The sequence below is a fragment of the Rosa rugosa genome, chromosome 5 (assembly GCF_958449725.1).
Source record: "Rosa rugosa chromosome 5, drRosRugo1.1, whole genome shotgun sequence".
Lineage (NCBI taxonomy): Eukaryota > Viridiplantae > Streptophyta > Magnoliopsida > Rosales > Rosaceae > Rosa > Rosa rugosa.
In genome coordinates, this window is record NC_084824.1 from 35,543,561 (window position 1) to 35,568,754 (window position 25,194).

General features: G+C 39.3%; 1 protein-coding gene and 1 long non-coding RNA gene across 3 annotated transcripts; one reads left to right on the top strand and one right to left on the bottom strand.

Moving 5' to 3' along the window:
- The first annotated feature begins 12,150 nt into the window (after positions 1 to 12,150).
- LOC133707950 (uncharacterized) lies at positions 12,151 to 13,753 on the top strand. Of its 2 annotated transcripts, none has more exons than XR_009845444.1 (4): positions 12,151 to 12,311; positions 12,436 to 12,464; positions 12,535 to 12,585; positions 13,414 to 13,753. It is a non-coding gene; the product is annotated as an uncharacterized LOC133707950 (long non-coding RNA). The 2 variants fall into 2 exon arrangements; XR_009845443.1 differs by having other exon boundaries at positions 12,440 to 12,464.
- Positions 13,754 to 19,641: 5,888 nt separating this feature from the next.
- LOC133711581 (uncharacterized) lies at positions 19,642 to 21,936 on the bottom strand. Its single transcript, XM_062137684.1, has 4 exons — positions 21,332 to 21,936; positions 21,062 to 21,157; positions 20,335 to 20,902; positions 19,642 to 19,956 (listed from the first exon to the last, which is right to left on the bottom strand). Exons 1-4 carry the CDS (start codon positions 21,934 to 21,936, stop codon positions 19,642 to 19,644), a joined length of 1,584 nt encoding a protein of 527 aa, XP_061993668.1.
- Positions 21,937 to 25,194: the final 3,258 nt, after the last annotated feature.

Consider the following 25,194-nt stretch of genomic DNA (forward strand, 5'->3'; position numbering starts at 1 on the left):
TTATTGTTGAGGAACAATAAATTGTTGTGATCTGTGGAGATCACTAGGTCACGAGGTGACCATGGCATCTATCAGTGAACCACGCTCTTGTACCGGGCTGGTGGTTACTAATAGCATTAAATCGTGAACCACGCTCTCGCGCCGGGCTGGTGGTTGCGATCAGTTAGAGCTCTAGTCTGTCTGCCAAATGTTGAGTGACCTTATGAGGGAAATTGAGAGTAACTCATAAGTGTCTATATATATATTTATATATATGAGAGTGAGAAAGTGAAGTGGTTTTGTGGTAGTTGTTGTGATTGTTGGTTGTTTTGCTGGAGTTAAAAGAAATATGATTTAATAAATCAACCGTTCATTTCTTATTTACTCACGAGCTTTGCAAAAAGCTTACCGGGTTTTGTGTTGTTGCAATCCCGGTACACTATTCAAACGGTGTAGCGGGTACTACTACAGGTCAAGAGAATCAGGACGGAGATCGAGCTGCGTAGAGTAGCTGCAATTGTGTCGATCTAAATTACCTTGTGAGGTGTATTATGCTCATTTAGAGCTTTACAATATTGCTTTGTGAGAGTGAATTGTAATAATGAACTCGAGGTTTCGAGATTTGGAGTTTGTGTATCGTGTGGTGAGGTTATATTGAGAAAAAAATTCATAACGTTTATTTGATTAAGTGGTTTAATTCATGTTTCGGATTTGAATTTATTATTCAAAATTCGGGGCGTGACAGTTTGGTATCAGAGCGTAAGGTGCATATTTGGTGATGTGTCAATACCTTCCGAGTGATGGCCCGTCTGCAGCGGATCCCCATCGTGTGCTCTTCGGTATTGGCTAAGTCATTGGGTATGCGTGAGTGTTGGGAGTTGTTTAGGCCGCTAGGTCGTTTTAGGAACGTGAATACCTTCCCTGTAGTATTGACTTGGTTAATATGGACTTGTATTTGACTTATACTGTGTTTTAAGTGTTATACGTGTATTAGCCAAGCATACTATACTTCGTAGGTGATGGATATTCGAAGAGGTAGTACTTAGAACCGTAAAGTCGTCTTGTAGGTTCGTATTAGAATAAGTTCAGTTACCGCAAGTTATAATCTTTAAGGAAATGGAAACCTTCGGATTTAACTCTGATGAGTCGGTGAGGATTGTTTTATGGAAATAAGGTTCTTTCGTATGTTGAAGTGTTTGGTTGAAGGCATGATGTTGACCTATGCACGTATCGAATGTGGATACGAGTATTAATTGATTGAAATGTTGCCTTCTTAAGTTGGATGTACAGATGTTTTTGGATGGGGTGTACGTATCAAGGATTAGATATCTTGTTTTATAAAGAGACGTCTTAGTGGAGTTTTGGTAATTGACATGTGATACATGTTTAAAGTGACTCTGAGGCAACTATGCTGATTTTGTGTGAGATTGAATTCTTAGTGTAGACTAAGAAGGTTGGGTGGTGATTCTATATACACTACGTGATGAACTTTTAGAAGGAAAAGTTATGAGTAAAAGTATGAGTTTTTTTCCTGATGTCTATAGTAGACTTGAGCATATGGCAGTGCCAGTAATGATTTTGTAGCAGTTTTCATGGCAGTGCTTGTAGTGCTTTAGTGGTAGTTTGTGTGACAAAATTTTTTTTTTTATGGGGGCTAGATAAAGCTAGACTTTATCTTGATTGTATTCTAAAGTGGTAGGACACCTGTAGGCAAGGATTGGACGATCCGTTGATATTGTGATAGAGTTTTATGTAGGGACAGGATCCTTATATGTAGACAGTTGAGGATGAGGTGGAGGCTTCAGAGGTAGAGTTGCCTGTTCCACCTGTAGTTGATGTGATGGATGTTATTCTCGGTTTGAAGTCGTGAAGGAGATTGAGAATCTAGGAGTAGTTGGAAAGAGAATTGATTTCACCAACTCAAGTTGATAGGAGTGTGAGAGATTATGAGACAAAATTCTCAAGACTGTATTGGTTTAGGAGACAAATGGATGCAAAGAGTTGGCCATAAAGTCTCAGCTAGGGCTGAATGCTTCCTTTTAGCATGACGTAACCATTTAATAGAACTTGTTTTGGTTAGGGTGTTAGCCATTGAATAGGATTCTTGACTCATGTGGAGCTTGTGAGTAGTGTTGCGGTTAGGGATGAGATTGTTGTGGTCTTCGAGCTTAGTGATGTAAATTTGGAAATACTTATGTTACCTCTAAGGAGGGTAGTGGAGTTTGTTATCGAGGTGATACTAGGTTGATACCTATATTAATGGCGCTTTAGTGGATGACACCAACTAAACTTAAGGAGTTGAAGTTCAAGGTGAGAGTTTACTTGAGTAGAGATTCATTAGAGCTAGTACTTCTCCATGGATCAAGATTAGGGATACCTACTAAGACATGACGTACGAACGCGGAGAAGAAGAAGAATATAGTTATATCTCTTCTTTAAAGTGAAGCATGACCATGATGAAATTTGGTACTAAGGATATGTTAGTGTTCTAGTTCTAAAGATCACGAGTGTAAGAGATATTAAGTTTGGCGCTCTATAGATGTTTTTGATTGGGAAGTGTTTAGCTTTATTAATCCCTGACTCTAGCGACGAAATTGTTTTGTGTTTGGTTTGACTCAGATGATGCTAGCTAGACTTATGTGTGACTTAATTGATTGTTAAGTTGAATGATTGTTTGTGATACATCATTGTGAAGGATGTGTGTAGCAGAGTTGGCTACGGTTTTGAAAAGCAATGGATGACCAAGGTTCGATCCTTGGTGTCGTCGTAAGATTAACATAAAGGAGACGACATACATTCAATCTTATTGATCTAGATAGATTACAAAAAAAAAAAAAAAAAAAAAAAAAAAAAAAAAAAAAAAAAAAAAAAAAGAACTACGCTATACTAAGCTAAGTCAGCAGCTTCAGATGGGTTGAGGTTGAGCTCAAGAGAAACGTGAGAGCCACTGTTGTAACCGCCTGAGCCACCGGAATAGTAACCATATGCGCTACCTTCCTCAGAAGTAGTCCTCGGGTTACCAAGGACGTCCTCACTGTGCATGGGGAACAGAGGAAGAGTTTCGATCTCCTGGTGATCTCCTCCTCGTGGTTCCATGAAAGTTGGTCCTCCTGTTGGGCCAAAGGAGGTAGTACTAGTATTAGGGTTGAAGGGTAATGGTGAGAAAAAATATGGGTCAACACTGCAGTCGACCCGTGGCCCAAAATTGATGTCAATGGATCCATCAGTTGGCCCAAAATTAATATCAATGGATCCACCAGCACCAGTAGAACCAGTGGACCCAAAATTGAGATCAATGGATCCACCAGTACCAGTAGAACTAGTTCCCATGGGCACTTGAGCAGCCTGATTACACCTCTTCATCTGCCTCTCTCGAGCCCTGACGTTCTGGAACCAAAAATAAACGTTCTTGCCCTCAACCTGTCCATACTGGTTCAACTGGAGACAGATCTCGTGGATGTGCTCTGTAGTTGGGCACTTAACTCCCTTGTTGTAATAAATATCCTTGAGGATTCTTATTTGTTCTGGAGTAGGACTCCACCTGGTACGGCTTCGCCAGATATCCATGTTGGCACTACTCTCGGCTGCTTGGTTGTTTCCTCCATCCTCGATTTGTTGCTGGAATTGTGGTCCCGGATGTTGCTGGGTTTGTAGACCCAGAGATAGTTGGAGTTGGAGATCCAGAGGGTGTTGAATCTGTGATTCCATTTGTTGATGAGTTTGTCGTTCCATTTGTGATGGGTTGAGAGGAAGTGAAAATCGATGAACGACTTTGTTGAGTGTTTGAGGGAGATCGTTGTTCGAAGGATTGAAGATTTTGAAAGAAGGGCTGAATATCTAAGAGAGAAGGATCGAAGATTGATGAAGAAAGGATTTGAGTTTCGAGAGAAAGGCTGAAGAGTTTGAGAGAGAATGGCTGGGGAAATTTCTTTTCTTTGGTGTGAACAGTTTTTCTCCAGAATGCACCTATTTATAGATCAAGGTGAGCAGATCCCCACCGTTGGATGGACGATCTCTGAGATTCAATCTACGCGTTGGATTTAAGTAGCCCTAAAACTCGGAAAGCTGTTGGCGCGTGGAGAGCGTGTAAGGGGACCGAGGGAATCTCGAGACGCTGTGGCGGACAGCTTTAGCCGAAAGTGATTTGCTTTCCGTAAATCACGGAAGAGACGTGTCGTGGCACGTGGAGTGTACCGACAGTTTGTTTTTATTCTATCGCTTATGATAGAATAAATAAAAGGAGTTGCATGGATAATAACGAGAGCAGTTGGTGCTCTAGTGGTTGAAGAGCAAAGCTCTTGTACAAGAGGTCAGAGGTTCGAACCTTGCCTCTCGTTTATTTTTATTATGTTCACTTATGACATAATAAGTATAACATTTGTACACATTATATTAAGCACAGCTTGTGCTCCAGTGGTTGGGGACAAAGGTTTCGTGCAGCAGGTTGAGGTTTCGAACCTTGCCGCCCCCGTTATTTTATTTCTGTCGCTTATGACATAATAAATATAACACGTGAGCATATATTAATGAGAGTAGCTCTTGCTTCAGTGGTTGGAAGCAAAACCCTTGTGTTTGGGGTCTGGAGTTCGAACTTTGCCTCCTACAAGGTTTTTGGTTTTGTATATGCTTCGGTATGTACGGTATTGTATACGTATATACGGTCTGTACGGTATGCATACGTATATACGGTATACCTACGGTATGTACAATTTCATACCGTAGCCGAGCTGAAGGATGATGGGCCGAGTTTTCAGCCCATGTAGTAAGCCCAAATTGGTTGGGCCTATTCAGAATACTTTTGGTAGGCCCAAATAGTAAGCCCAATTGTTCGGCCCGATGGATAGGCCCGAATGGTAGGCCCAAATGTTAAACCCAAATTGGTTTGGACCGGTTCGAAATGTGGATGGTTCTGTTTCTTCGGCCCAATTGGCCTGCCCTAATGCTTAGCCCAAGGATTGAGCAAGCCCAAGTCATCATCACTGGGTGACATATTTTTTTTGGCGTGCTTTTGGGGATGATTTGTTTTGAGTGATGCATCTCTATTGTTGGGTAGAATAGTGCATGCTTAAGTTTTACTATAGAGATTTACCATGATGCTAATGGAGTAGCGAAACGCTTTGTGGGAATGTTTACTGTGCTTGTATGCCAGTACAGGATGATGATCTATATGAATATCTATGTGATGATCTATGAGATGATCTATGTGAAGATCTATGTGAGGATCCATGTGATGATGTTGTGTAAGTTTACGTTTGTGATTAAAGGATTTAGTGGCCATAGGAATGTATTTTTATACAAAGGGCTGTGGCTTTGTAGATTTCTACAGTTTTGGGAAAGATGGAGACTCGATGGTTAGGTTAACCGTAATCGAGAGCAATTAACTTGCACTTAAATTTCGGGACGAAATTTCTTTAAGGAGGGTGAATTGTAATACCCGAAAAATTCAAGTTAATTTCCGATGACGTTTTGGAAATGATTTCGTGGTCGTGGACACGAGTACGAAGCTTGGAGGAGTGTGGAATTAGTTTGAACGATTTTATTTCGAAAACTGAACGTTTTAGGGGGGGTCAAAGGAGTTGACTTTTTATACATTTGGAATTTGGGAAAACTTCCTTCATGAAAGTTGTAGAGCGCGTCGATACGAGTTCGTGGACATGTGGAACGCAATATTCGGAGTTCGTATGAATAAGTTACGAATATTTGAAAATTGGGATTTTTTCTATAAATAATGGAAAAATTCTGATTCTGTCATTAAGGACAGAAAAATCAGAAAATTGCGGAATAGTCCCCCAAAACCTCCGTTCTCTCTCCTCCCTACGCGGCCGAACCGCTCGACCCGACCCGGACCCATCTCTCTCCTCCGGCGTCCTCCGGCCACGACCCGGCCATCCCAAGCTTCGCCGTGAGTCGCCCAGCCTCCTAGTGTCCTCCACTTGCCCCGCCGTCGTCCCCAAAGCCGGATCGAAGGAGCCCAGCCGTGCGAAACCGACCCGATCGGATCTTGGCCGTGCCGGCGTTGCACGGGCCGATCCTTCCCATTTTCGTGATCTCCTTCTCTCCCTGATCATCCTCGTATCCTCCTTGCATGACGATTTTGAGTGTGGAGTGAAAGATCACGAGTTGAAGATTCGACGTCCCTGATTCAATCTGGAAACGTGATCGACGGCCGAGATTAATCGAACTTCCAAGCATGATCTAGGACGATCTAGGCCGAACCAGACTTAGCTCCAGGTATGAAAGTCGATCAACCCTTCATTTTGAACCAGTTTGTAGTTGGTCACTTTGCCATCGGAGGTGGTTGACCCGGCGTTGACCGCCGCCGTTGACCGCCGGTTGACCAGTAGCTTGTGGCGGCGCGTGGTGGCGCGTCCAGCCATATTTTGGTGTTCTGTTTTCAGTTCATTCATCTACGCATCGATACGGTCGTTTGGATATATTATAAGGTCATTTTGGAGAAAGTTGATGCATGCTAGGGTTTCGATTTTTTTGCATTACTTTCGGTTTACGATCTGCGAAGATCTGACCGTCGGTTTTACTTCAAATTTGGATATGTTGATCGTATGACTGTCCCGATGACTTTGTGTGGTCACGGGCGAAGATCCGACCGTTGGATCTTCGTATAATTGTGAAGTAGTGATTTGGAAGGCGATTCGTGAGAATCCGACCGTCGGATTTTCGTATAAATTTGTGAAGATGTTAGTAAGGGCGATTCAGGAAGATCTGACCGTTGGATCTTCGTGATAATATTGGAGGATGATCCTAGGGGCGATCCGTGAGGATCTGACCGTTGGATCATCATTAAATTAAGATCCGACCGTTGGATCATCGTTTAATTTCGATCCGACCGTTGGATCCTCATTAAATTAGAATCCAACCGTTGGATTTCCGTATATGTGTGGTTTATGATTGATTTACTAAGTCAAGATAGTATCTGATTAGGTGATTGACGAATCGAGCTGGTGGACGATTCAGATTGATATTTGGCTTTTAGAAGACGCAGCGGGAATTCGAGGTGAGTAAACCTCACGTGGTTCATATTACGAACCAAGGACATTTAATTAATTCATTTTGTCAAAATTGTGTGAAAATATTTATGGAATAAATATTTGTTTTAAAAATCATATGGACTTGATCAACTACGGTTCATAGGTAAGTAAAATGATTTTAACTATACAAATGAATTTCACGATTTCTATGCTTACACTATAGTTGGTATTAATAGGCATTCCTGTGTGAATGTCTATGTATATATATTATTTACGTGAAATAATATGTATTGTTGATATTGTGAAATAATATGTACTGTTGGAGTTGTGTTAAGTTTATTGTTGAAAGGCAACATATTGAGTGAGGTATTGAATTTATTGTTGTGAAACAATATATAGAGTGAGGTATCGAATTTATTGTTGAGAAACAATATATGGAGAGAGGTGTTGAGTTTTATTGTTGAGGAACAATAAATTGTTGTGATATGTGGAGATCACTAGGTCACGAGGTGACCATGGCATCTATCAGTGAACCACGCTCTTGTACCGGGCTGGTGGTTACTAATAGCATTAAATCGTGAACCACGCTCTCGCGCCGGGCTGGTGGTTGCGATCAGTTAGAGCTCTAGTCTGTCTGCCAAATGTTGAGTGACCTTATGAGGGAAATTGAGAGTAACTCATAAGTGTCTATATATATATTTATATATATGAGAGTGAGAAAGTGAAGTGGTTTTGTGGTAGTTGTTGTGATTGTTGGTTGTTTTGCTGGAGTTAAAAGAAATATGATTTAATAAATCAACCGTTCATTTCTTATTTACTCACGAGCTTTGCAAAAAGCTTACCGGGTTTTGTGTTGTTGCAATCCCGGTACACTATTCAAACGGTGTAGCGGGTACTACTACAGGTCAAGAGAATCAGGACGGAGATCGAGCTGCGTAGAGTAGCTGCAATTGTGTCGATCTAAATTACCTTGTGAGGTGTATTATGCTCATTTAGAGCTTTACAATATTGCTTTGTGAGAGTGAATTGTAATAATGAACTCGAGGTTTCGAGATTTGGAGTTTGTGTATCGTGTGGTGAGGTTATATTGAGAAAAAAATTCATAACGTTTATTTGATTAAGTGGTTTAATTCATGTTTCGGATTTGAATTTATTATTCAAAATTCGGGGCGTGACACATATGGTCAACCGATGAAACCTTAATAACATTATATTTATTAATTATATTCCTCTAAGGGTAACCCCATCAAGGCATAAGACATTGGGGAAACCGATCGTTAGATGCAATGATTCAGATATTTTATGTTCATGTTCAAAATATTATCTGCTTTCGACTTCATCTCAACAATGATCCACTCAATCTACCACAATGTCTTTATTTTTAGTAACACTAAAACACAAATTGCCAATCCATTATTATTACTATGATCACACTTTTCATGACCATTTGTCATATGGTATATATGTATTACTCATACAGAAGAACTCGAGGGACTTGATTTTCACGTAATTAGCTTTTATAAACACTTAAATGTTAAATTTATAAGTAAAATTTAGGGAAAATTTCGCAAACAGTACACCAAGTAAAGGCCACTAATAATTCTTATACATAAAGTTCCAAACCAAACATTTCGGTACACGAAATCTGAAACTCGACCCACTATCAGTACACGACGTCAATTTTTGAACCAAAATGTCCATTATGCCCTCAGTTCTTTTTTTTTTTTAATAAAATTTTTTTTTCTGTTATTTTTTTTTTCCTTCGTTTTTTCTGTTATTTTTTTTTCCTTCGTTTTTATCTCTTTCTTCTTCCTTCTTCCGGGCTCGCTTCCAACGCCGCCTTCCTCACCTCCACGCTCACTCCCTCGCTTCCAACGCCGCCCTTGCCCTCCAATTGGTGAGATTTATGGTCCTACAACTTATATTTGTAACTCAGCCAATATTTAGTCATGCGAAAGAAAGAAAGAGATAAAAACGAATGAAAAAAAAATGAAGGAAGAAAAAAAAATAACAGAAAAAACGAAGGAAAAAAAATAACAGAAAAAACGAAGGAAAAAAAAATAACAGAAAAAAAAATTTATTAAAAAAAAAAAGAACTAAGGGCATAATAGACATTTTGGTGTCAAAAATTGACGTCGTATACTGATAGTGGGTCGAGTTTCAGATTTCGTGTACCGAAATGTTTGGTTTGGAACTTTATGTATAAGAATTATTAGTGGCCTTTACTTGGTGTACTGTTTGCGAAATTTTCCCTAAAATTTAATCAATTTAGCGTCTAATTAAATTTTTGTTTTAATTTTTTCTTTCCATTTCATTTTTGTGTCAATATCGTCCAAACGAGAACTATAACCAACAAATTTGAACTAACTAATTAAATTGGAACAAAAAAAAGTTAAACAACAAAAAATAAAAAGACAACAAATAATATAAAAAAAAACCACCAAGAAGCAAATGGGAATGAGGTGGCTCGATCCCTTGTTGCTAGTTGCCACCATCAATTCATTATGCCTTAGCCCCCGCACCACAGTAGTGGATTTGTTAACGTGGTCTTTCGTTTTAGTTTTCAGTGAGCTTAAACTGGTTGTCTCCCACTCTCCCCCGTCATCCTTCACCAGCATTACAAAGCTACTTCTTTAAACACTAACATGTTAACAAACCTCAGATTCCTCCTCCAAGAAAACAGACCTTAGATTCAACATTTAATTAGTTAGTTTCAACATTTAAATTCCTAAAGCCATATATTCTTAATCAAACACAATCAAGATTGACCCACGACTTCTTGGTTCGAATGGTTCTTGATTCTGGCGATGAGGCAGTAGCCGTACGAGCGGTCATGCGTGCCTTCGTCGAAGGCCTTGACGATGATGCTCTTGCAGCCGCCGTAGTGACCTTGGAGGAGGATGGAGAGGAGGTTCAGATTGAGCTGGCCGGTGTGAAGACGGTGACCGATGGCGACTGGGAGATGATGGATTTGTTGCCGGAATCGGAGCGGATCTCGACGAGGTTGGTGAGAAGGAGAGGAGAGACAGAAGAGTTTGAAGATTTACTATGGAAGAAGAGTTATACTAAATTTACCAATTGAGATTAGATTACCAAATAGCCCCTGTCGTTAACGGTGTTAAGAGGCGCACCATGCGCATTCCAGAATTCTTTTTCATTATTACGTGATGTATATTTATTGAAGTATACATGTGATTTATGTCATTTGGAGTGAATCTATGTCAAACATGACAACTTTGATTTATAACATACAATTAGTACATACTTATTAGTCACACATATACAACTAGTATCAAAAGCTCATGTATCTGCATAGTTTATACACTTGACTACTGGTGGTCAAAGCATGTTCCATGATCAGGACCACCACATCATGCTACTATGCCACAGTGATTTACTTCACAAAGTGCATCTTATGTGATTATTTATGGCTGGTGTACACCTACTAAGTGTTGTTATATATACATGCTTCACGATCATATAAAGAAATGTCATTCTCTTGTCATATGCCAATTCAGGTTCCAGGGACCTAAGACTTTTTTACAAACTATTGAGCATGACAACATAATCTCTTCAATTAAGCACATATATTATTTAGTGTATCATGACTCCATCAATTATATCATGTAATTTACATGTTATAACCACATTGATTGGAAACTTTAGCAAATTACCATTTGCTGCACCTAAGCTTCACACTCCTTACAATTATATCTTCTCTATTAGTTGCACTATGGGCTAATATTTATTTCTGTTTTCAGGAGGCTCGACTTGAGCGGAACACCTTCTTATATGGACAAGGCAAAGCAAATTATTGGCGGATATTAGTTTATCACAATGGAGCGTCATGCTTGAACAACTCCAACATGATTTGGGTACTTATACAAATTCCAAACTCCAACTTACTCCAAATTGGCATAAGATAAGTAACTACATCTTTTTTACGCTCTTTCAATTTGAGCGTCATGCCAATGCCATGCTTTTACTACTTCTAATCATGCCTACAATATATCACACTTGATATGCATTTACATGCTTATATGACTTTAAGCATGCTTACACTATGTATCAATGTTACTAGCACATCTACTATGCTCAAATCCATGCTTCAAATGCCACCATGATCCCTAAGCATGTTTACAACAATACAAAAATGTTATTAGCAACTTTACTACAAGTACAAGCTATACACATGCCATGCTTAAATCAATTTAATGTGACACTCACTTAAACAAACTATGCCATGCTTGAAACATTGTGACACTAATGACTTAATTAAACTTGTCCGGATTACGATTTGCTTGGGTTACGACTCTCTTGGGTATCAAGCATGGCCACGACTTGCTTGGGCCAAGCTCCGCATACTCGCATAGTGCCTACCCGCTCAACTACACCTAACTTGCTTGAACATAACCAAACTTGCTCGAACATATCCAACATGCTTTAGTTAAGCCCCAAGTTCACAATGTTTCATACTATTCACTGAGAGCTACTCCCAAAATTTTATATGAACACTCATTACACTTGCCACTATCTATTATGCATGTTACATGGCCATAAGATCCACATAATACTTGCTATGCTTATTTGTCATTTTTCATACAAATGATTAGGTTCGCTACCTAACATCCACTGCTTAAACGCAGCTCCCCTCATCAAACAATTTTTCGACCATACGGAGGTCTATAACCAAGAGTGGGGGGACTCCTTCGAGGGCTGTAGACCCCCGTACTTTTTCTTATTTATTTTAATTTGTCGTATAACGTATGAAACTACGTATTCGTATGGTACACAAGTATTCGTGCTTAGGTTAAGACTTTGAGGCCATTTTAAAGGATTAAGAATGTAGAGAAAATCCAATTTGGGTCTAGGAAACTATTTTTAAAGTATCGAGGCTTAGGACAAGCCCGGAAAATTTTCCCGAAATGATTCGGTGAAGTGTCGGAGAAATAAGGATGTTTGAAGTGTATTTTTGGAGTGGGCTTAAGGAAAATTAAAATGAAAAAGAAAATAGGAGCAGCCCAACCCATTGGCCCAAAAGGAGGGGCAGATTCGACTTTTCACAATTAAATTTGGGAGAGGTATTTAAGCATCTCATTCTCGAAAACCTAGCCACTCCACCTCATTTTTCATTTCAGCTTTCTCTCTCTACCCGAGAGCTTCTCTCTCTACCTCTCGCCGGAATCCCAATCCTCACCAAAATTTTCAGATTTTCTTCTCTTCATCCCCTCTTTCCATTTCTCCAACCAAAATCATGAAATTTAGCCATTTAACCCTCCAAAAACCCTAGAACCCGAAGCTAAATTGGGGCTTTTTGTGATTTCTTCTTTCCAAGTTCAAATCAAGGTATTATCCATCCTAATCTAGCCTCTATTCCTTCGATCTATACATCTTTCTTACCAAATTCGAGTTTTTGATTTCCATTTTAATTTTTGATTGCATGAACCCGATTTCTCCTTAAACCATGAAGCTAGGCTACGGGTTTGGCAAGGATTTGTGGTAAGGATCTATCCATGCAACCTTGTTTTCGAGTTTTTGGTTGTGATATTGATGTTGGACGGATTTGTAGGTGAAGAAGGCCAAGGAGGAGGATTTGGCCGTGAGTTTTGAAGAAGAAAGGGTAAGGAATGAGTTTTGGACAAACCCTAGAATTTTTGGAATTTATTTGGTTGATTGTGATTTTGTTGAGCCATTGTTGTTGTTGGAAAAATTGTGAAAATTAGATCTTTGAGAAGAATTTAATTAGTAGGATTTTATTACTTTGAAAACGAGTGTTGGAATTTTGGGTGTTGAAGATTTGGTGTTTGTTGTTGTGTAATTTTGGCCAAAAGAAAAAGAAAAGGAAGAAGAAAAGAAATGGCTTTGTTTTTGGAAGAAAATAAAGAAAATGAAGAAAAGAGTAAAAGTTGGATTAAATGAGTTTTTACCTTGGTAAAGTGGTAAAAAGTGAAGAAGGTGAAAGTAAAGGTAAATTCGGTAAAAATGAGGTAAAAAGGTAAAAGTGAAAGTGTGGAGGTAAAAGTCTTGGTGAAAGTAAAAAGGTGAAAAAGGAGAAGTAAATGGGTAAAAGTAAAAGTAAAACTTTATTTATAATTATTTCTTATTTATTTTTAATAAATAAGAAATAATGGTAAATAAATGAATATTTGGTCAAAAGTCAGAAGTCAAAGTCAAATGTCAAAAGTCAACTCCGAGAGTTGACCAGGGTTGACCGACCTCATAAAACGTGAGGATCGACTCGACTTTGGTCACTCGGATTGGTGAAAGTTTAGCGGAGCGATAAGGACGTTTTCCTTTTTAAGAAAGGAGTTAATTTCCCAAATTGGTAAAAGTTGAAAGAAATAATTAATAGCCTCATTGAAATAAAAAGGATTTAGTATGCGCGATTACTTAAAGTTGATCATGATGTTTACCTGGATAATTACTTACAAACTAAGTAATGGTTTAGGAAACACGATCGTTAAGGAAGCTTAAGCGGAAAGCATCAGAGTGTGGAATACTCCGGCATTTTCCAAGTAGGGTGAGCTGTCCCTTCCTTGTTAGAGGCTTTTCGATATATGTGAAATGCTCTAGTATAATATTATGTTGCCTGCAAGTATATTTTTGGTTGTTCATTAGTCGATGCCTCGTGATACTTGTGTTTTCATAACTGATAATTGTTGATTGCGAAAACCGAGGCTAGACTTGCATGTTGTGATACTGTACCCTTTGTATGTTTGTGTTTGTGACCTGAAAGTGAATGGGACCTAGACGCGTAGATTCCTAGGGATCCCACGGTGTCGATAACCGTGAACCTCCGGAGGGGGCTGTGCTCCTATGTTTGTCGAGAAAAGGTGAATACAGACAGTGAACCAGTCATAGGAGACTCAGAGCCAGGAAATGGAAACTTTCGCTACTTGTAGTCATAAGACTACAGAGTAGTTGGCTGGTTCTCGAAGGATGACGAACCAGGTCGGTCACCGATTTATTTTAGTTTAGCCAGCAGGTAAGTATCTCGGAGCTCCAAGTTGTGTGAAGCATGCTGCATATGATTTCTTGAAACGAAATAACTATGATTGTTTTTGGTTTGCATTTGTTTTACTCGATTTTACAAATGCGCGCAATCTATATTCTAGTAGCTATGTTTTACCTATTAGTTTTCAAACCTAACTATGGTTGGGTCGGCCCCTATTGGGCTAGCGAGGACGAAATGCTCACCCCTACATTTCAGGTTACAACGAGGTCATTCCGGACTATTTGGATTAGAAGTGGGTCGTTGGCCGAGTCTGTGTGTTGCTGTTCCTGTTGCTTGAAGTTCTTCCCATTTGGTACTCTATCGATTTACTAGCTTCTCTTTCAATGTTGAACTTTGTGAGGTCCGCCTACCTGGGAGCGCGCCTCACCCCTTTGTTTTATTGTTATTGTTGAACTCCTTTCATTTCAGTTATGATGTAAGCCCTAAGGCATCACAGTGCACCTGCCCACTTTATTTTGAAGCATTTCCAGACTTGTCGATTTAAATGTTGGGTTGTTGATTTAAAGTCTTTTCTTAAAAGTTTTTCTTGGTCTCCATTTTCCTAAAATTTGCATTTTCAACAGGCCTTGTAGTATTAAGTTGGTAGGTCTACGGTACGTCTACGACGTATCGAGCTCCTATTGGCTTAATATTACGGCGCTGTGGTATACCCATTCTGGTCGCCACAAGGGCCTGGCAAGGGCCCACCCGAAAGGGCAAAAGCACTCGCTCCAACAAAATTCTGAATGGACGATGCACTTGCACTAATTATGCTTGTTATACGGCACAAAGCTACGCTTTGGTATCAACCTCGCAAGAAAAACCCTCCTTAATTGGGGATTTCGGGGACTTGTACATATAATCAAGTATAATTAGCAACGGTTATGCTCATGCCTTAGGGCATCACTATCGATCTACCCATTAATATCTCATGGCATCCCCCAGCTTTAACACTCATGTCTTTCCAGCAACCGCGAGCTTTCATGCTCTTGCCTCCCCGACAACCCCAAGCTTCACGCTCACACCTTCCCGGCAACCCCGAGTTTTATGCTTATGCCTTCCCGACATTCTCGAGCTTTACACTCATGTATACTCGGCATATTACACGTTAATTGAACATTGAATTCTTCTACCATTTGTCGTTTGCAACAATCAAATTCTTTTCACGTTCCATTAACAAGAGCGAAAACCAAACTAACTCAAACTTTTGCATAGTCTTTGTTCATGAGTTACAAACTTTTGCCTTCATGGTACTCATGCCACTTACACCTCACGCGCGTAACCTAGCCATCTCAACCTCGCTCGTTTTCTTATGCACATCACGCATTTACGCATCATATGCACTTCATATGCTCATTTGTCGTATTCTTACACAACCATGTGCATTCTCGAGCTCATAACCGATCATACTCAGCACCATTCACATATATACATCATCATGTATCATGCACCTCGTACATTCATACATGCTAATGCATATCAGTGCAACTCACATACGTTGTCCAATACAACAAGCATTCTACATGCACATGCTTCTATCTTTGTTTTGCAGGTTAAAGAGTCCCTTCTTGCTTACGGAGTTCGAGGACTTGTAGGGGCTGGGCGCCGCCCAAACGTCACTTATGCTTGATGATATCATGTTTATAACTCCCCAACCAAGAAGCTCCTCTTACTTGGGGACTTGTAGATACCTCCACTAGCATGACTTATTCCCTATGTCACCAAGCATAAGTAACATCCTCTTAGTGGGCCCACAAGCCATGGTGGGGCCCAACCGCAACATGCATTCCGTAGCCCGACATACAACCTACCCCGTGGTAGTCGGAAGCGGCCAAGACCTCACCGGGAAGCAACCTTCCCGGTCTTGCCAAGTTACCTTCACAACATGCTTTTCTACACTAGAATAGTTGTCTTTTGCATCCCACATTGGAAAACATGTAAAGGAGAGTGACTCTCTTCCTTATAAAATGGACCACTCCTCCCACTTAGAATCCCATCCCATTACAACATCTCTTGTAATCATGTTGGGCCGCGAGGCCCAAATCCATATAGTGCAATATTGGAGTGGATGTAGTTTGCCGCTAAGGCAGAAGACGAACCACTATACATTGTGTCTCTCTTTCTCTCTCTTCTATCTCTTTCTCAATAACGTTAACTAGACCCCTGCGGATTCTAACGTTAACAGTAACTGTTTTAACATTTACTATATACTATTTATCCACGCACTGTTCATCAGCTTAGTAACAATGCCAGCTCGAGCAGAGCCAATCATAGAAGAAAAGACAATTTTGCCCCTACCTCATCTATGTTGCCCTGACACCTGTCTACCTGCTCAGAACTACCGTGTCTTTCTTCTTCGCTCCACAGTGATAGGAGCATTTTAATGCGATGTTTTAATAGTTATTTCCCCATATTTTGCTTAGTTATTTCCTTTACTTAATAATTTTTAATTTAGGTTCTATTTTATAGGTACATCAAATAAATGGAGAAGAAATGAGCTTAAAGGCAGAAGGGATGCATAAATGAGCTGAAATGAAGAAATGGAGTTTTCCTGGTCCGACTAGGAATCCCAGTCAACGCAGGAATCCTGATGAGGCTAGGAAACTTGAAGGCATTAGGAGACCACATGGCTTGAAGATGACGTTGGAGATATTATGGGAGATTAAATCTGATTTTTGCATGGGAAATCAAGAGAAAATCAAGGGAGAGTTTCAAGGGATTGCAACAAGCAGAAAGGCTCAAAACAAGTCCAGATTCGTTCCTTAATTCCCTCAAGATTTGTTGGCTGAAATTAGAGAATAAAATCTGCAATTTTAATGTGGAAATCAAGAGAAAATCAAGGGGAGGACATTAAGGATAAAGCCATGGAGAGATTTAAGGGAGAAAAGGTCCAAAACAAGTCTAGATTCATTCCTAATTTCACTTAAGAGCAATTTGGCCGAAAATTAAGAATAAAATTAGATTAAATCTTGGGAAAATCAGCAACAATATATTAGGGATTGATTGGTTGGATGACACAACAGAGCTGACATGGCGCTACGTGATTGGTCGAAGCTGTGTGGCAAAGCTTGGCCGTTCCCCTATATAAACCCCCTATGCTAGACGTTTAAACACACCAACAACACCTCTTCATTCAGAAAAATTCTCTCCATTCTCTAGTTGCAAAGTTCTGCTTTTTCAAGCAAGGAGAGGAAGAAGAAGAAGGAGCCGTGAAGATCATATCCTCCATCATCTACCTTGAAGGCTTGCTTCCAAGATTCAAGATCCAACCATCAAGCTCTCCATCTCCATCTCCACTCACGGTGTAATTCGTTCTTTTTTCCTTGTAATCTTTTGATTTCCTTGTTTGATTTCGTAGGAATTTGTTTCTAGTTAACAATAACGTTTAGGGCAAAGTTTAAGCCCAATTTCTATGTTTAAATAAAGTTTTCGAATTCTTATAATTGTGATTCTAAGTTGCTTATGTGAGTTTGTTCGATTGAATTTGCTTTACAGAAAACTTTTATATGTTTATCTTATTTGGGTCGACACTTATAGGATTTGCATGTAATTGGTGCTAGATTTAGGCAAACGATTCACCTAATAGTTTTGTGAACCTAAATCACAAGTAGTAAAGGCTTTGGACAAAGGTCGAGTTCAATTGAAGAGGATTGCAAATAGGTGAACTTATTCATAACTAGGTTGTGCACTTAAGTTGATAACCTTTCTCTATGCTTCTTGCGTTGAACATGTTTTGATTAGCTAGCTTTCTAGACTATGATTGCATGTTTAATAGGATTGATCTAGGTGCTTTCACTTAGGTTAATTAGTAAAGGAAAGTAAAATATGGGAAATCGTTTGCTTTCTAACGTTTCACATGATCAACTTCTTTCTTATGACTTGGAAGAACAATTATAGGGTTTGAATCGAATTTGATTACATGGAATTGGTTTTGATCTTTGTTCCTTGCGTTCCACCCTTGTATATATGTTTTTACATTTTCTTTATTTTATTTATTAATTTTATATTCCTAAGACCCCCTTATTTGTGTTTACTTGTATATATTTCTTTTCTTTGTTTTATTTTTGTAAATAATAATTTTTACTTTTACTAATTAATTAATTGTTTTTGCAATTACAGGTGTACCCTCAATCCCCGGAATAGAACGATCCCTATTTACTATATACTAATGATGACATTTGTAGGGTTAAATTATGCGCTTACTATTAGCGTATCAATTTTTGGCGCCGTTGCCGGCATTTGAAACAAGATTTTAATTTCGAATTCCATGATTGAATAAATTTCAGATTCTTATTATTGTGATTCTTAAGTTGCTTATGTGAGAATGTTTAATTGAATTTGCTTAATTGATATCTCTTGTATGTTTATTCTAATTGGTGGCCAACTTTTAGGGTTTATGTATGAGTGGTGCTAGATATTAAGAACATGAAATCAACTTTTTGTTTTGTGAACTTAAAATCAAGAGTAGTAAAGGTTTTGGACAAAAATCGAGTTTAATTAAAAAGGATTGCAATTAGGTGGACTTTTTCATACTAAGTTGCACACTTGAGTTGATAGCCTTTCTATGTGTTTCATGCGTCTAACATGTTATGATTATCTAGCTTTCTAGAGCTTGAATGCATGTTTGATAGGATTAGTCTTTGTGCTTTCACTTAGGCTAATTAGCATTGAAAAGTAAAATATGGGAAATTATTTGCTTTGAATATTTCACATGATCAACTCCTTCTCATGACTTAAGATGAACAATAATAGGGTTGAGTCGAATTTGATTATGAATTTGGTTTTGATCTTTGTTTCATATGTTCCATTCTTGTATAAGTGTTTGTATAGTTTTATTTGTTTTAATTATTTTAATTTTCAAAAACCAAATCTTAAAAGTCCCCCTTAATTTCGTAAATTTGTAGATACTTGTAAATATCTTTGTAAATATTATACTTTGTTTTAATTTTAATTCTTTATTTGTTTGACAATGACAAGTATACCCTCAATCCCTGGAATAGAACGATCCCTACTTGCTTATACTACTAATGATATTTTTAGGGTTAAATTATGCGCTTGCTTTTAGCGTGTCACACAGAGAGGTAGAGAGAGAGAGGGAAGGGAATTGATTTTCATCTCTAACCAAAGAAATTGGTGCTTGAGGGTGCTTGAGGGAACAACTTAATGTTCAGTCCCATATTCAAATCGGCGGCGGCCATGGCCGGTTGGGATGAAGAGTCGATCTGTTTTTAGGTCCAAGACTCCACCCACCGATTCATCAATTGTTGAACTGATCTAATTGAAAACATTGAAATTATATTCTTTCTTTTGTTTGATTCAAGATTTTGTGGGTGTTTCAGAAAGCGGAGAGTTCAGCGAAAGAGCCCGATTTCTAATGCGACCCTAAATTGGAAAACTTGAATTGAGAGAAAACGAAATGAAAGAGAAGAACAAAATTGAAAGTTGATTGATAATTCTGGATAATCATTACAGATGTGGTGCATCACACATATAAGAAGAGAGAATATAGCAGCTGGCTCTCACAGCTGGCATAACTCAAAGAGCCTAGACGAATGTCCTTCTACAACCTACTAGATAAGAATGCAAAATATCTCTACTGTTATGGGCTTGGGCCAGGCCCAATCACAACTCTTAGATGGGTCCCCCAACATTCCACCCCGCTTTAAAGATCAAACTTGCAACTCAAGTTTGAAATTCTGGAAATCTGTTCATGAACTGCTCCGGATCCTCCCAGGTTGCATCCTCTTCATTGGTGTTCTTCCATGGCACAAGCCATTTTGTCACTGCAGCATTGTTCTTTTTGAAAATTCCTCTATCAAGGATTTTAGCTGGATACCACTTACTTTTATCACTCTCAAACATCAGTGGCAAATCAAGGGAGGTTATCACTGCTGAGCCAACCTTCTTCTTTAACCTTGAAACATGAAAAACTGGATGGATCTTTGCAGTAGAAGGCAACAGTAACTTGTAAGCAACTTTCCCAATTTTTTTGATAACCTGATATGGACCAAAATACTTGGGAGCTGGCTTCTGTGAATTCCTTTGCGAACTGATTGCTGCTTATACGGTTGCAATTTTAAAAACACCCACTCCCCTTCTTCAAAATTCCTTTCTGTGTGATGTTTATCATAATAGTTTTTCATCCGATTCTGGGCTGCTTGCATGTTCCTCTTCAAAATGGACAGTAGCTCATCTCTATATATCCTTCAATTGCATATCAACGTGATAAACTATTGTGCTCCCAGGGATATAAGCTTGAATTTGGGGAGGTGGTCTACCATACAAAGCTTCAAATGGGGTCATTCTTATGGCAGAATGATAGGTGGTATTATACCACCATTTTGCCCAACTCAACATCTCAACCTAATTTCCAACCTTCTCGCAGATGGTGCACCGTAAATACTGCTCTAGAACCCTGTTAAGTGACTCCGTTTGGCCATCTGTTTGGGGATGGTAGGTTGTACTGTAACATAACTTGGTTCCTTGTATGGCAAAAAACTCTTTCCAAAAGGTACTCAGAAATGTAGGGTCCCTATCACTTATGATTTCCTTAGGCATCCCATGTAAGTGAAAAACCTCTCTAACAAATACTTCAGCTATAGTCTTGGCTGTATAGGGATGAGATAAAGCCACAAAATGCCCATACTTGGTCAGCCTATCCACCACTACTAGAATATCTGATTTCCCAAAATTAACAGGAAGACCATCAATGAAATCAAGAGATATATTGAGCCATGCTTCAGTCGGGATAGAATTGGGTTGCAACAATCCTGGAGGAGATATGGCTTCATAATGATTTCTTTGGCAAATGATGCATTCAGAAACAAAAATTCTTACCTGTTTCTTGATCCTAGGCCACAAAATTTTTTTGGAGATTCTCTTGTAAGTCCTTAGCCAACCAGAGTGTCCACCAATCTTGCCTTCATGAAACTCCTTTATAATTCTGCCCCACCAATTGTCAATGTCAGGTACCAAAAGTCTCCCTCTGTAAAATAGACTCCCTTGCTGGCAAGTGTAATTTTTTCTTGCTGTAGGATCATGTGACAATTCTTCTAGAATTTTTTTAGCCTCCACATCTCTTGCACATGCCTCCTTCAATTACTGCATGAAAGACAACACAGGTGTAGAAATGCCCATCACAGTCTTTAACTCTCCTTGTCTTGATAAAGCATCTGGAACTGTGTTGTGGGAGCCAGACCTGTAAACAATAGAATAGTCATAACCAATTAGTTTTAGAAGCCATTTTTGTTGGGCTGAGGTGGTGATTTTCTGACTCAAGAAATGTTGAAGAGTTCTATGGTCAGTTAGGATCTTAAAGTCGTGTCCCAACAAATAAGGGCTCCATTGCTAAACGGCATAGACTACTGCTAACATTTCCTTGTCGTAAACTGACAAGTCTAAATGTTTCTGACCCAAGGTTTTACTCAAGTAAGCAATAAGATGTTTTTCTTGAGACAACACCGCTCCGATCCCAACTCCTGAAGCATCACATTCGACTACAAACTCCTTTGAAAAATCAGGCAGAGCTAAGACCAGTGTAGTAGTTAACGCTATCTTCAGTTTTTCAGAAGCTTCTTCTGCCTCTTGCGACCATTTAAACCCATCCTTCTTAAGCATGTTAGTCAGAGGTTTGGCTATAATTCCAAAGTGTTTCACATACTTCCTGTAATAGCCGGCTAATCCAAGGAACCCTCTCAATCCTTTAAGTGTCTTTGGCTTAGACCAGTTTTTAATCACTTCAATCTTTGCTGGGTCCACAGCAACCCTTTCAGATGATATGACATGTCCCAAATATTCAACTTTGGATGCTCCAAATGAACATTTGCTGTTCTTCACTTTCAGTTCATGTTGTTGGAGAATGTTGAACACCGTTGTCAAGTGGTTCAAGTGTTCCTCCGTGGATGAGCTGTAGACCAGGATGTTGTCAAAGAATACAAGTACGAATTTCAGTAGTTGCTCTCTGAAAATGTCATTCATGAGTGATTGAAATGTGGAGGGAGTATTAGTGAGGCAAAAAGGCATCACTAGAAATACATAGTGACCCTCATGGGTCCTAAATGCAGTCTTTTCAATGTCGCTTGGATGCATCCACACTTAGTGATAACCTGATCTAAGATCCAATTTTGTGAAAATTACCTTTCCATGGAGCTCATCTAACAACTCGTCAACAATGGGAATGGGAAACTTGTCCTTGAGAGTAACAGCGTTCAAGGACCGGTAATCAACGCACATTCTTTGGGTTCCATCCTTCTTCTTTACTAGGAGCACTGGAGATGAGTATGGACTTTGACTAAGTCTAATAGTACCACTTTGCCACAACTCTTTGACAATTTTCTCAATTTCTTCCTTCTGGAAATAAGGGTACCTGAATGATCTGACATTAACAGGTGCTGCATTGGGAATTAGCTCGATCCTATGATCATGTGCTCTCTGGGGAGGTAGGGCAGTGGGATTTTGAAAAAAATCATCATATTTTTCAATTAAGGCTTGAATGTTTGGTGGTACCTGTTGCGGATGTGCTGCCTCGGACTCAATTGGTTATACTTGAATAATCATGTCTTCCTTTTCTTGCTTCAACAAACGAGTCATCAACTCACAACTGACCATTGTTGGTTCTTCATAAAGCAACCCTTGTAACTGATAATCTCTATCATCTAACTTAAATTTCATCGTCATTTTTTCAAAATTCCAAAGTATATCCCCTAATGTCCTTAACCACGATGCTCCCAATAAGATCTCACAGCCATTTACAGGCATCACATAAGCTTGGGTAACCACAGTTAAACCTTGCAGCTGCATTGTTACCTTTATCTGTCCATCTGTCTTCATTTTGTTCCCACTTGCTACCATAACCCACAAACTCTTAGTCTTGTCTAGAGGTTCTATATATTTTTTTAGTAACTGAGGGTGAATAAAGCAATGAGTGGCACCGCCATCTATGAGGACATGCACTTCTTTTTTGTTGAAACATCCCTTAAGCTGCATAGTTCTAGGATCTTCATGGGAAGTTAGAACATGTAGAGTCACTTCAGGTTCATCTATGTTCTCACCATATGGACTCTTTTCTGATTCATTATAATTACTTTCTTTGAGTAGCCCTTTCTCTTCACCCTCACTTGCAGCTTCGATCAAAAGAGCTTGCCCTGATTGGCCTTTCTTACACACATGTCCCGTCCTGTATGGTTCATCACAGAAATAACACATATTTCTTGCTCTTCTATCATTAAAATCAGCTCTTGATATAGTGCCTTGATTCCCAATGTTCCTAGTATTACTAGGGTTGAGGTTGGTAGCTTATTGTCTGTTGTTGCCATGACTTATAGTCGAGTTCCTTTGATTGGAAACAGATGAGTAGCTGTTAAATGAAGGTCCAGACCTACTTCCTTGGGGTCTAAACTGCCTTTGTGTACTGTTCCTTTCTTCAAAGATCCTAGCCAACTCATAAGCTTGATAAAGAGTCGTTGGTTGCATGGCTTTCACATCAGCCTGAATGTTCTCCTTCAAACCCCCCATGAAACAAGCTAGTAATAAGTCATCGGTGTACCCAAGAGCTCTCCTTGAAAGTTTGTTGAATTGAGACTTGAAATCTTGTACTGAACCTTTCTGAGTGAGTTTAGCCAAGGCAGCTTGACAATCTGTTTTGTTGCGAGTACCAAACTCCCGCATCAATAAACTGGCAAACCCTTGCCATGTGCATGGATATTGATGTCTAAATAAGTGCCACACATCGGCAGCCTCGTCAGTGAGATGCATGGCTGCTATAGCAACCTTCCTTTCTTCAAGGATTTGGTGCAGTTCAAAGTATTGTTCCGCTTTATTCAACCACTGAAGTGGATCTCTGTCTCCAAATGTAGTGAAATCAAGACGCATCTGCTTCATGGTAGGCAAGCTGGGATCCACATGGGAACTATGATATTGCATTTGATAGTGCAAGGGATATCTCTGATCTCTAGTATATGGTTGCTGTGAATAATATCCAGGTAATGGCTGCATCACTGGTGGTTACACATAATATGGAAATTGATGTTGACCCGTCGAATATGATGGTGGATAAGATGTGGCAATAGTAGAGTAAACAGGTGGTGCTTGAGGCAGCTGAGCTTGTGTATGTGTACTTAGAAACTGGTTCACAGCAAAAGGCAAAGCAGGTCTAACATTTGGTGCATGAGCATTAGAATTGCTAGGATTAGCTGCCCACTGAGGGTAATATGAAGAGGCACCAGAAGGACCAAGATGCATAGAACCACCATGAAAAGAGTTGTCAAGCATATAACCCATAGTAGAAGCAGGCATATTAAGAGATTGGTACCCTTGATAACCCATGCTTGAAACAGGAATATTGGATGAATACGATACATGATTAGGAAAATTAAAATCAGTATAAGCAGGACCAATAGTATGTTGATAATAATGTGATGGTTGTTGCCAATTCCCAGAGTCAGAGTTGTCAAACCTATCTCTGCCTTTAAACGCATCATTCATCAACTTACTACCACTAGGAACATCACTAACAACAGGACTACCACAAGTAACAACTGTTGGCGTGAGTCATGCCATGTAATTAGGATTGTGAATATTGTGTATTATTAGGATTATTCTGTTGTAATTAGTTTCCTAATAGGTCTTGATGTATCTTGTATATATACTCCGTTCTTGGAGAAGGTAAATCACATCAGAAAATTCTCAATCTCTTATTCCTTTGTTCTGTTTGACTTGGTATCAGAGCCGAGATTCATTCGGACTCGGTTGTGCTATTTGATTTCCGCGGCAGGAAAATCAGTTCTTTTTTGTTCTCTTGTCCTTTTGCTTTCAATACAATTAATCCTTTGGTCTGGTCCCTTTGAAATCGCTGGTCCCTTGAAGTCATTGCTGGTCCCTTTTGTTGTTGGCTTCGAGACGCTCAGACCTTGTTTTGGTTCTGTTCCTTTTTTTGGCGTTTTGCTCCACTTCTTGCTTTGGTTTCTTTTGGCTATTAAAGACCACCTTCTTTTGGTGTTTTTCTACTGGTCTCTTTGAGACGTTTTATTTTTTTTGGTTTGTGGCTCATTAATTAAGATATTTGAAGAAGAAGAAGGAGAAGAAAGGAGATGGTGAATTTGACCCTTACCGACGGGAATATTGGAGGATCTCAGAATGGAGGGGCAAACTCTGTGGCCCGTGAGGTTGTGATTGTTCAGAATGTTACAGATAATTCAAGTTTTGGTGTAAAGCTTGATGGCACCAATTATCAGTTAT